We start from the raw sequence: 13,334 nt of genomic DNA, 5'->3' as shown, positions 1-13,334 counted from the left end.
TTTCAGGGTTTAAAAATGTTGGTCATTAAAAATAATTTTGGGTGGAATTTGGCTTAGAGAGTCTTAACCCCTTAGGCAAGTTCTGTTACATTTTCGAGAGAAAAGAAACAGAAAGTAGTTCCCCAAACAAAAAGCCCCTCACAAACCCTATACTTGTTTTTAAGTTAAAGAAACCAAAACCTAAAACTAACAGGAAATTTATGCCTTAAGATGATTTTTTAACAAAAAGTCATCTGATTTTAGAAGTGTTCATTCCACTGATTTTCAGTGAAAGGAGTATATTTTCCATTTAATTAATATTATGAAGTATGGCTGTGGAGTATTTTTTCTTCTTTTGTAACTGGGAAACAAGTTGAAACAACTGAGCTGTTTTATTTAGGAAACACGTAGCTGTAGTGTCTTCACCTTTTTCCTTTCAATTGGAATAGCCAGACTTCATTATTTTAAGTGTTCTTTTCCAACGTAGCTGATTCTATGGTTCTGTTCCATGGCTTGGAGGGCTTGTGTGTGATTCTGGTGGGCAGCATGGTGCTGGTACCCCCCAGGATTCCTGCATGCCGGGGGTGCTGCCGCACAGGGGGTTTGAGCTTTCTGCTGGAGGAACCTAGGCAGCTGTTTGTGCTGCCTTCTCACTCAGGCTCCCTCAAAGCAGTATTTTGAGCTCTGGGTTATCGTTGCTCTCAGTTTTGCTTGTTTAATTGGAGAGGTGGGAGTGCTTTATTCTCCTGTTTAATTGCTCTTGCCTCCTGGCTGCCCCGTGCGTGGCTGTCCCTGGGCTAACAGGGTGGCACAAAGCCCCAGTGGGGCTGCTCCTGTTCCCACTCAGTGAACTCAACAGGTGTGACAGATTCAAACTTAGGGCTGAGTCAGTGCAGCTGGTTTAGCAAAGGGGATTTGTTACCAAAAACAGCTGATTCTCTGTGACTAAGAAAAGGTCTCATCTCCTGCGAGCAGCACTTCTGTCCCAGACATACTACAGGAGAGGCTGTGCCAGAGGTAAACCCTTGGTGTTTTTCTATTTCTCATTTCTTGTTTGTCACAGAACGTGCTCTAAATGTGGCTTTTATTTTTTACCATTTTTTAAGAACTTCAAGCATTATTGAATCAAGTTAAGAGTTCCATAGTATGTTTCTGTGGTGGGAAAGTGGCATGAAATATTTTGTGTTAAATAAATAACAGTAAGGCTGTTATTTCAGCTAGGAGAAGGATTCTTTGGGTAGTTAAGCTGTCAGAAGCAGAGGACATCTGCAGAGACGGTAGTGACTTATTTATAAGACTTCCTGAGATCTGGGATAGCTGCGATGGCTGGGAGACTGAAGCCACAGAAAGGACTGGAAGCTGAAGAAAGATGTAAATAATACCTTGTGGTTTGCATTTGCCATTGGCTAAAATATAAAATGTAGAAATGCATTTCCTGCCTACAGATTTATTGAATATGTAAAGCCAGAAAAAATAGCCGAGGAGGAGTAGAAAGATATTGTCCTTAGTTTTACTTCCTCTGGCCTTCCTAAGAAGAAAAATTCTACAATATAATGTTATTTAACATAATTTTGTTCCTTTGGCAAACACTGTATTAAAATCAGCTGTGGACTGAGCTCTTCTTTACTAAATTGCATCCTGGAACAAATTATTTGCAGCGGGCTTATAAAGCCATGAAGAGTAGGAGTTTTAACAGCATCACATTACTGCTTATATGCAAAATCAGATATCTTGCATTTTGTCTAGAACACACTGGAGAGCAGAGGATTAGCAGAAAGTAGGGTACTTGGTTTTAAACAAAACCTTTTGCTGTAATGAGGTGCTTGATGCTGCGCAGGATTGTACAATTGCAGAGGTCTGGGTACAGTCTCCTGTATTTGACACAGCGATTTTCCCCTGGCCGCCTGTCAGTGCGTGCACACAGCTTTCTGCACGTGGTTCCGAGTGGGTAGTGACAAACAACTGCAGAGTCATTCCTTCAGTCCCTATTAAAAAAGATTTACAGTGGAAGAATTCTCAGCTTCATAATAAGACTGTTGTAAGCTGGTGTTTGATAAGTAAAAGGCTGAAACACAGTCCATTTACCCACACCAAGCATTTACTGTAAATAAGTTAAATGCCAACAACTTATATTCTGTCTGATTTAATTGTATTCATAATTTATGGTGTAACTTAAAAGTGAGCCTTAATGGACATGCCTGAAGCTTGCTGAAATGAGGGAGCTCTGTCTCTTCCACCTTACCGCAGATTTGCACTGCCATCGGCTGAACCTGGGATCTGCTTCAAGCCAGATCCTTCTTGAGCATGAACAGTTGTGTATGTGTGGGCCTGTGGAAACGACGTGATTGTGTTTGTTTAGCCTATCCTTGTATCTCCTGCATCTGCAGCCCTCAGCTGGACTCTGCAGGATTTTCTGGAGAAGATCTCACATCACCATCGGCTGCAGATCTATGCTGTGATCTAAACAGAAGTGGTGTTGAGATAAAAAAACCCACCTTTTTTTCCCCAAATACTGTTTGGCATCTTTCCTCTTGAAAAAGCCCCAGCCAACTGGACAAAGTACCTCACATTTTGGCGTGCAGTTAATTTTTCTAATTATGAATTTATCTTTTGTTGTTACATGTGATCTTAAAGGTCTTTTCCAACCAAAATGATTCTTTGATTTTACGTTTGTTCAACTAATAAAGTCTTTAGTAGAAACCTCCTGATTTTTAATATATTAACTAGTTTTTAATTTCTGATCACTTTAGGATTTGCAGTTTACACCTTTTTGAAGAAGTGGCACACTGAGGCTTTAAAGCTTCCCTTTTTCTTTTTTTTTTTTAATGAAATTAGTAGTGGGTTTAAGTTTTTGAAAAATGAAATTACGGATTTGTGTTACACTTCAGGGTGCAGGATGGCATCTTTGCTGCAGAAATTCAGGTATTTCTGCATAATGAAAATGGTCAAACTGAATTGGCCTCTGCCTTTGCAATTAGAGCTGCAGGATGTGAAAAGGAGAACTGGCAAACCTCTTCTATGCCCACTTCTGCCTTTTAAAGCATTTTTCTCAGTTTAGCTTCTTTTTCAAATTTGTTTAGAAGAAAGGGAAAGACAGTTAAAATACCAAATCTGTGTATGTAAGGTCAGCTCTACTGCAGTGCAGAGAGAAATAAATAAATGGACTGCTTTCCCCATGACTGCCTTTGCGGGATAGAGGTCTCTCTCTAAAGAAAAAACAGAAGCAGATTAGGTTTAGGAAATGTTTGTAGTTTGATTGCTTCCTGTGGTTACTGCCAGTTATGGAAGCATGTTTTATTGTTAACTGTACAGAATCTCCGTCTAGATAATTTTCTTAAGGCAATCCATGCTTTGCTAATTGGGCTTTTTAATTTCTCTTGTAGAGTAAGGGTCTCATCTTAGAAGTCCAACCAAAGTTACTTGTACTTCAGTGTTTTTTAGGTGTGTTTGGAAATAAGCATTTGTGGATTCTGCTCTTGCTATTACCTGGCTTTTTTTTTTTTTTCTCTGATGGAAAGGCCAGCTTAGAGAATGGCCCATGTTGCAGTCTCTGCTAGGCAAAATGTTTTCTACATAGAGTAATGAAGAATTTTCAGTAGTTTATGAATTTTCAAGTAGATGTCCTGGTTTCTGAACTCCAAACCATAGAAATTTGCTTTGTCTTTGAGGAAGATTACTCTGCATGTGTGTCTGTTCTGTTTAAAACAAAACAAAAAAATAGCCAACAAACAAAGCCTAAAAACCCAAAGCATAACAGCAACAACAAAAACTTTATTTTCCACTTTCTTCACTTGATAAAAATCTCTCCACTGTAGAATGATTTCCTTTGGGTTTGACACCACCATTTCATCTCCGTTTTTAATAATTTTGGTGGGTTTTACTCCCAGAAGAAAACATGCTTGTGCTGTGAAGTATTCCCACTAGAAATCTGGGAAGTCTTAAAACCTCATGTTACTCAGGGCAAAGAACTGGCTTTTTTATTAATTCCCTGCTAGACAACCCCTGTACAGTAAATCTTTCCATAACACCATGCTGTTGAAATTAATCAACTTGATGTTTGGAAATTGTTCAAATTAGATAAAATTAAATAACACCTAGATGGGACTCAAAACTTGTCCTGATGGAAGGAGATTTTAATCTAAAAAGACATGAATTTTATTGGTGCTTTTTCTTCCTAGTTGATCTTCATTTTATACTTATTAGGATGCACAAGCCCTGCTCCCTATTTAATGGCTGGAGAGGTGGGTGGCTGTAAGAGCTCTCAGCTTTCTGCTCTGCCTGTGATGCTGCTGTGCAAGCAGACCATGCATAGGAATTAAGTGCCACTAGTATCATATCTATTACTTAAAAAAGTGTGTGCTGGACCAAGTATGATTTGTAAATAAACAAAAGAAACAGTGCAGTAGCTTTTAATACTTGCTTTCTTCTCTTCCTTCTAGTTTGTCATTAGAAATCTGCAGCATTTACTTGGAAGTCTTAGAGCTGAAAATGTTTTCCAGGAAGCTATATGATTGCAGGTTGATAATACTTTTAACTGGCTCTAAGTCCGTTTTTGTAAAAATGAATGCTATATGCAGCAGACTGTCTTGGATTTTCACTTCTTTATTGAGATATCAATTTCTCTTTCCTTAATTTTTAAAGATTTTATTACTCTCCAGTGAAACGAAACTATAGATTAAAATGGGCAAGGAGGAAAAATGTGCATTTGCTCTCTTTGATACATATTTATTTTCTTCTTAATTTCTCTGGTCTTTAGAAGAATCTTGGGGAAAAGTGCAAGTGTGCGTACAGATCCTCTGTACATTGCAACTTTTCCGTGAAAGCAATAGCAGAGCTTAAATCTCATCTCTGATGTGCTTTAAATATGTATGTTATACAGAGGTACTGGTTGCTGCTAACCATTCTCCTCTTCTGGGTAATGTTGGGAAGTTTTTCACTGCTCTCTTTCATTGGTTAGATGGAATTCTTGCTGTGTATGGGTGTCCTTATAAAAGCTTTTCTGTAGATCTTGGTTTATGCTCCCCTGACATTTTAAGCTGATGCCATCTCTGTGGTGTCAGAGCTCTGTGGGAAGCACGAAAGAGCTGTTCATGATTCAGTTACGTTAATCAAAATCCAGGAGTAAAAGCCTGTAGTGCGATTTGCTATTGCTGGTGATGTTTTGTGTGCATACTAGCTTTGTGTTTGTCCTGGAAGGAAACAAACTCTTTCCTTTTTAGCCCTCGGAAAACTGCTGGCTTTCTCCCCGTGTGAGAAGCAGTGCGGTGTGTCGTGCAGCCCGGGCTGTGCAGCATCGCTGCCTGCAGCCTGTCTGGAGCTGGGGGAGCGGCTGTGCCGCTCCAGTGCCGGGCCCAGCCTGCTCACTGTGTGTCTGTGTGCACGGGCGAGGGAGGGTGACAGCGGTTCTGGCGGATCCTTCCTCAGGGAAAGAGCTCAGGAGCTCCAGCATTTATGAGTAAGGCTGGCTTGCACTGCAGTAGCGATGCATTTGAGACTGTTATGGATGCTTGGTCTCCAGCTCTCTGAGTACTGCTCCAAGTTCTTCAGCTGGAATGACAGTGAGTAGTGACTAACTTGTATTGCTCTCTAAGGGCCCTGTAGAGAGCTGGAGGTGTAATATATGCCTGTAGGAGCAAGCCATGATGTATATCTGCATGTAAAGAGCATGTTGGCATCTGCAGAAGTTTTTCCTTTTGATCCCAAAATACTGAAATAAATATATTTTCAGATAACATTAAGAAACAGAGAAGTTTGAAGTAGTGAGTTCGTTGGAGATTCACCAGTTTAACTCTCATGCGAAATAGAGAGCAAAGCAGTTGAAACTTCCTTGGAATGAGATTGGCTTGGAAATAAGTTTGATCACTGTTGCTTTTTATTTTATTTTTTAAATCAGTATTAAGATTCCAGGTGCTATAGTGAGAGGCATGAGAATAGGTCAGTATCAGATCACATCAGACAGATGTGGTAAGCTGCCCTTTGCTCTCTGTTTTTAAGGTACTAATAGTACTTTATCATCAGTTACTCTGGGTCACTGAGTTCAGAGATGTTTTTCCAAAAGCTGTTTCTTTAGCAGGGTTCCTGCAAGCATGGGCAGCAGGAAGGGGCAGGAAAGTCATCATGGGCAGGAGTTGTGTGGGGTCCTTAGTGCTGTCCGTAAAGTGATATAATGTATGGCATCCATTCTGGCCTTTGAGATCCTGTTTGTACTCAGACAGTAAGGAATGAGTGCAGAGAATAGGTGCTACTCCTGTGCTGAAGAGGAGAGACTGTTGTATGACAAGGAAAGCTTCCATCAGGAGCATAAAAGACAGTGTGACATTCCTCTCATCAGTTTGCTTCACCACCTTTTCTGTCTTGCCAAAATGTAATTTACACAACTGATATTACAGCCTCAGCATTTGGCCAATTATCTTAATCTTTTGCTAAGACATTAATAGCCCCATCAAAAGTGCTGTGACAGCCTGTATGTTCGACAGGACTGGAAGTTTGTCACTTAAAGAGACTTATTTTTGTTTTAACTAGTTAAATGGTGTATGGACAAATAGAATTCAAATTTTAACCTTTGATAGGAAAAGAAATTTTGTCACTTACTTCATAGGAACGTGATCACCCATGTGCTGTCTCTTCAGGAAAGCACCTAGAGGGTTTTTTTTCACTGAGATTTTTTTTTTAGCACTATGTGTTAGAATTTGGCTGCTTGAACTTGCAAAATGCATTAATTTAACCCAGAATCAAGCAGTGAAGAGGGAGCGGTATCAATGTGATGCTGTAACCTTCTTTCATGTTACTTTGAGATTTGTTTTAAAACAAAGAGCTGAAACACGTCAAGTGGATATTGTAGTGTGTAGCTTCTGCGGTTAGGATGTCAAATTGAGAGCCACTCTGTGCTAGATAAGTCACTAACTGAGAATTGTGTATCTAAAATATATTTTAAAGTAGATCTACTTTCTCAAAATTCAAGACAAGGAGTATTTAAGTTCCTTAGCAGATACTAATATGATGTATTTATTCCAGCGCAGAGTGACTCCTCTGAAGGGATACATAGCTATTGGTTTGTTGATATTAGGTTTTGAAGCTGGTGACCGTAGCTCAAAAATATTTAATAGACTTTGTGAAGGAAAACTGAAATGTGGCTTTTTCTTCTTTTTCCCTTAAAGAAGTGTCTGGTCCAGGAATACAGTGATTTGTGTCCAAAATTCACAAATACACTCAGATTTTTTTGTAATTATTGTCTACTGGAAATGATTATATTTCATTCTGAAGAACAGGATTTAGAGGTGAACTTGCTGGTGACAATGAGCCTTAAATGGCACATTTGGAAAACTGCTTCAGGCTGAGATTTTTCTCTGCACCAATATTTTCTAGCTTATCTAGGGACTAACAAGTTATGTGTAACCGGTTAAAAAAATGTCTGTGACTGGAGGTAGACTGGCCTGTAGCAGGTGGTGGAAATGGCTGTGCAGTGCTGAAGGTTTTCAGTCTGCTCCCTCTTCCTTCTGGGAATGCACTGTGGGGCTGTTTCCTGCAAATTGGCACGTTTCTATACTGCCTGCAGTGTTGAATCCCTTCAAGTTCATGCCTCACAATTTATCTAATGCCATAGATAACTTGATCCTGTAACCACAAAAGTAGATTTGCAATAAAACACAACAAAATTCAATCCAGACCACCCCCTGAGTTTTTCACTTCTGTGGTTCCTCCTCATCCTTGATTCTTTTTCCTAAAGAGTTGTTCTCACACTCCTCATGGATGCATTGGAAAGGCAGCTGTGGGTCTCTCTGGGTCTGAGTGACCATCAGCTGCCAACACAAGATTATAATTTTCAACAAAATCAATTCAAAAGTATTTTCCTTGTACAGTGAGAATGTACCATGGTCTGAAAATGCTCAGCTATCCCAGGGTCCCTCAAGGGGTCCACCCTCTGCTGATTTCTCCATACATTCACTGTGTAGAGAGAAGCAGAAATGGCATTTGTGGGTCAGGCTTTCATATGGTTGAATATGGAGAAATGACTTGAAAGAAATAGGTACATTCATGGAACTGTAGCAGACTTCTGCAATGTTGAAAAAGTCTTACTAGGAAGTCTTGTTCATCTTTGTGCTGGCTATGATTCTGTTCCTGAACTGTATTCTCTAGAGCTTTTAGTGTGGTTTTTAAATGAGTCAAGTGATGAGACTTTAGTATTTTCCTTGGAAAGCAAACAAAAGTTATCCCACAAGGAAGAAAGGCAGATTTCCATTTACGATGAGTCTTCTAGGAGGTGTGTTAATTTACGACTTTAATTAGACATGTATGACACAGTTCATGTTCCTCTTATTGATGCTTTGTTGGTTTTTTTTTGGTGTTTTTTTCCATGTAGGTTTGATGATTCCAGTCTTTTGTGTGGTGGAGCAGTCAGACGCCTCTCTTGAATACGATAATCGAGAAGAGCATGCTGAGTTCGTTCTGGTTCGCAAAGATGTGCTCTTTAGCCAGCTGGTGGAGACAGCGCTCCTGGCTCTGGGGTATTCCCACAGTTCTGCAGCTCAGGCACAAGGTATTCAATAGTTTTTTCCCACTTCTCTGCACTGCAGAAGACAGCACCTGGGGTTGTTTGATGTAAGGAAAAAGTAAGAAAATTGGTAGCAAAACTTGGAAGTGTTTATTTCAGTTGTGTTAATTGCTTAATCCTAAACTAGGTGTATAACAAGCCCTACATTTTTAGCCTGTCTAGAAAGCATTAGCTAGATCTTGCTGAAGTGTGAAATCTGTTGATAATGATCAGTCAGGATATTCATGACACACTTGTTCTGCGCCACGAGGCAGGTTGCTGCTTCGAGGAAGTCAGCACAGAAGATACAACCTTTAGATGTACAGCCAGATGGTATGTAGTATTCCTCTTTGTATCAGGGCAGTTTTGAACAGCTCATTGTAGTCTTTAATTTTTTAAATTATGCATTTTAGCTAATGGTTTCATATATATGCATGCTGTCTTTATGGCAAATAGTTGTAGGACTAAGTGTGCAGGCTGATTTTTGTTTTCACTTACCTACTATATTGCTGTAAAACCCTTTGTAAAGCACTATAGTCCCTTCCACTCCGATTATTCTCTGTTAGCAGCAAAATCTTAAAATAAAGCTTCCCTCTCTCTGCCCAAAATATAAGCCTAAAAAACCCAAACCTAAAATCATAATGTTGAGAGAGATGGGCAGGAGATGGTAGGTTGGGAAAAATCTTTCCAGAATGAACTTCAAATTTGAAGAGGGTTTTTAATACTAAAGCAGGTTATTTCAGTGCTTATTCTTTTGGATGAGAAGCCTGTAAGTTTGTTTTCTCTCCATATCACAAATAAAACCTGTGCACATTTAGAGTAGTTTAAAAGCAATTTGCCTGAGGATTTGAATTTTGTCTGTTGATTTGAGTTGCTTCGTATAGCTAGGCATTTGAACGTGGGAACAGGAGGAGCAGTGGTGGTGTTGAATCCAGGAGTTCCAGGCAGTGGTTAATCGCATGGGCTCCTTGTGCAAACTTCTGTCCAAGCAGGGCGATAATGATTCATTTCCTCTGTCAGACTCTGCTCTGTGAGAGAGGCTCAGATTCTTCATATAGGCAGAGTTTATGTACATGTGTTTATTTACACAATATGGTAGTAAAAGCCCTGCAAGAAGGCAGTTGTTTTGGTTTTCAATACAAAATGCTTTGTGTCATCTTAGGGACTCTTTTTTCCTGAATGTAGAAGGTCAGCATATCCCACTGTTTCCATCCTGGTGAGCCAGCTTTCTGTTTGACAGCACTATCCATCTCAGTTAACACAGTTGCTCATCGTGTTGCGAGCTAACATGTGGAACATGCTGCATTAGGTGGCCAAGATTTGATTCTTGGCACTTGCAAAGGGGAATGGGCTTTGCAGAAAACCTGCTCCAAGGGGGCATGTCATCCAGTGCAGTGACCCACGCAGGCTGAGCATCTCACTTGGGGGAACCTTGCTTTTGTGGCACTGCTCTGTTGTGGGAATAGAGGGAAGGAGACAGATTGACTCATGAAGGAAATTAGTCACTGTGCAGGGAGGAAATGGCCACTGCGTTTTTGAGCTTTAACAGTGAGCAGGTTCAGATACTGATCTGTCGCTTGATGTGCTGCTCCAGTAACTCCACTAGAAAATAGAAGTTGAATCTCTAATTTTTGCAATTAGTCTAAAAGAAAAGACGAAGGTATTTTCGTCTTTAAGGCAGCTATTACATTCCTCTAACATCTCATGGTGTAATATTGAGAATAATAGAAAATACCTTAAACATCCATCAGCTAACAAATCTCTTGGTCAGGTTATTTACCTTCACACTGAAGGGCCAGTCCATCAATATCTTTTAGACATCTTTGACAAATACTGCAGGCCATGCTGATCTTAAGGTATGAAGCTGAAGTATGCAGCATGTCCTGCAGTATCTTGGCTCTATGCTAGCTGTCTATAAGCTGAGGGGTGAGGTACAGGTGGGGACAGCCAGTAGATTTCTGAGATTGTTTTGTTTAATGTGAAAATTTATAGAATGTAGGGCCCTAATTCATTACCTAGACTTGACAGAAGCATGCTAGTAAATTGCTGTTATAACAATCTGTTTGGGAACACAACTTTCTGATATTAAAAAGGTGGGAAAAATAAAGCTATTTACTTTATTCATTATAGTTGTAGGACAAGTCTGCTTCTGTTCTAGTGCTTGGAATTGATTTCCATTAGCAAAACATTCATAAACGGTCACTTAGTTCTTTTTTATGATCAACTGAATTACAGGATCTGCATGAGAGGTTGAAGGTCCTCAGGTAGGTGCATTTTTCAAAATGCTCTGAGCATCATGCTCTGCAAAACAGTGACATGAGTAGGTGTCCCTATGTCCTCCAGGGACAAAGTAAACGAGTTTGTCCAAGCTTTGGTATTGTGCAAGCTGTCTAAGCTGTAACTTGGCATGTAACAATTGTCACCTTTTGAGTTGGGAAAGCGCTTTATTTCGGTCCCATGACACTGAGGGGAATAGCAATTTCACTTCATCCTGCAAGAAGCCTTTGCCTGTTCTTTTAGAACAGGGTCTTCTGTGGCAGATTGAAGAACTGGTTGGAGGGGAAAGTAAAGCTGTGGCAGAGGAGAGAATTGCTGTAGGATTTCACTCTGCCTTTTCTGCAGTTCCCCATGGCAGCCCTGCAGAGCTGCCGAGGCTGGAGTTGGTGTGTGCCTCGTGTGCAGGGCCCTGCCTCGCCCTTCCCTGCTGTACAGCAGCACAGCAGAGCCTGGCTGGCAGAAGGGAAACATGGCACAGAGTGGTAGGTGGTATGTGCCTCCCTGAGGGGCCCTGCTGTTGGGCTGCAGCCTGGAGCTGCAGAGCTCCCCCAGGAGTGATGCTGTGTCCAAACATTTGAGCTGTAACATGCACACAGTGGTCAACTGGCCTGAGCCTCTTGTACTGGCTTGTGGTCACTTGGCTTATTATGGATCAGTTTTATTCCTGGCTGCTCAGTAAATTGGTAAGTCTTAGCACAAACAGTGTTGGGACAAAAATAGATCAGGAGGTATACATGAAGGTGGTCCCATGCCTCCCTGGAAGAAGCTCTTTATCCCCACACAGTTTGGGCAGAACACATTTATTCCACAAACAGCTGGTTGTGATTTTTTGTTGATAGTGGTGGGAGCAGAGACTTTTCCAGCGAGTGCTGCCCTTGTGAAACTTCCCTTTTCTGACATGAGCTGTGAAATGTCTTCTGGAACAGCATGGGAATTCATTAACAGCTTGGCGCTGGGGTGTGAAAGTTGGTGGTGTAAATGGCAACAAAGGTTTAATAAACATTTATGTATTTTTCTTTCATCACTTGAGTCTACACCTGACAGTAGGGAACCTGCTACATGTGCCTTTTAGAGAGGAAAAGAGTCATGCTTTAAAGGGACACCTGTTCTCTGTGTAGTTTAATAAAGTTTACGTGCCCTGATGATTTTTTTTCTTGTGGGTGAGGTATTCTAATGGGGCCATGCAAGAGAAGGGAGCTGGTAGGGGGTACATGGAATATACAGCGCTGAGTGCTGAGGCCAAAGTATGAAAGTAGCTGCAATCTGGTGTACCCTGCATGCTCTCCTGTGGCTTTGGGACCTGCTGTGAAAGCTGATTCCCTCCTCTGTGGGGTGGAAGAAGAACAGTGTTAGTTTGATGCTTTTAGTATTTACCTTCTTAGAATCCGTGTGAAAAAGAAAATAGTGTGATTTCCTGTGGATGCACATTTTTTTCTTTTGACCAGTTCCTTGTTAGCTGATGTGAGTGTGTACAGGGAACTGATGTGCATTGTTGGCAGAAGTTAGCAGAGCTGAATGGGCCATTGAAATGGAGTTTGCCTTCTCAGGTACTGGAGCTGGGTGTGTTGGCAGTGTGGAGTGCCTGCCCTGGCTGCTCTCTTGGGGCGGCTTTAGCCAGGCACTGGCGGGATGGTTGACTGGGTTACCTGCTGTGTGTGGCCATGGCAAGGAAAGGGGTGAAGAAGAGTGAAATCGTGCTCAGATGTCAAGTTGAAGAGGAAGAGGAGTGAGAAAACAGCGGAGGGAAGTTATCACAAGGCAAGAGATCCTTCCCATCCCTGTCACTATAGAGATTGTCAAGCTCTGGTTCTTAAGCAGTGCATTACCTTGAGCAGGGCCATTGCTAGAGGCAGTGCCTTGCATTTATGCCTCGGAGACCTCTCTTGTGCCCAGTTTCTTCTAGTGCTGTCTATAGGCTGGAGAGGGAGGAAGATTTGTGCTTGCATAGAGCTGTGTGTGGGTGGTTGGAGTGAAAGGCTGGAAGGAGAGGCTAGCAGTGGTTGGTGGGGAAGGTGTAGCACAAGAATAAGGCAGGAAGAAGGTTTTAAGTATCTTGTTGTGCCATGTGGAATTGCAATAGCTGGACTCAGAGGTGAGTGATGCTCTCTGGGGGTTGTGGCTTAGTGAGCAGAGATCAGACATTTCAGCCCTGTCAGCCTTGCATCACTGGAGTGCAAAGGAGGAGAATTCTTTGGGGCCAGTCAGTGCCTGGCCAGAGTAGCTGACATCCAGAGGTACCTGAGGACCTACTCCAGCTGCTTGACTGTGAAGCTCTGATATTGCTTGCAGCCACAAGGTCAGCTTGGCTTTGGTGCTTCTACAGAGAGCTGTGTTGTGGAGCACTGGGGGAGCTGTCTTTACAGTCAGCTGCAGTAGGAGAGAAAGGTGGCTCTCCTGACTGTGTAGGAAGGAAACCAAGGCACAGACCCATTGAGACTCTCCTCTGGATTGTTAGTGCACATAGCTGGGGCAGGAAATAACCCAGGCTGCAAGTGTGTTCATTTCTTTCAAGGGTTTAAATGTGTGTGCTCGGCCCTGCTCGCTGCTG

The 13,334-nt window shown here is 41.6% G+C and overlaps 1 protein-coding gene across 5 annotated transcripts in view; it reads left to right on the top strand.

Annotated features, from left to right (window-relative positions):
• The window catches only part of SATB2 (SATB homeobox 2), a 132,834-nt gene that overhangs the window by 17,097 nt on the left and 102,403 nt on the right, over window positions 1-13,334 (top strand). For all 5 annotated transcript variants that reach the window (XM_074548237.1, XM_074548238.1, XM_074548239.1 and 2 more), the window contains one exon: window positions 8,339-8,515. In XM_074548237.1, coding sequence (XP_074404338.1) covers window positions 8,339-8,515 — 177 coding nt within the window. The remainder of the gene's footprint in view (window positions 1-8,338; window positions 8,516-13,334) is intronic.

The sequence above is a fragment of the Zonotrichia albicollis genome, chromosome 10, assembly GCF_047830755.1.
Source record: "Zonotrichia albicollis isolate bZonAlb1 chromosome 10, bZonAlb1.hap1, whole genome shotgun sequence".
In the NCBI taxonomy this organism is placed as follows: domain Eukaryota; kingdom Metazoa; phylum Chordata; class Aves; order Passeriformes; family Passerellidae; genus Zonotrichia; species Zonotrichia albicollis.
Note: the sequence above shows the minus strand (reverse complement) of the source record. Positions and strands in the feature narration are given on the sequence as shown.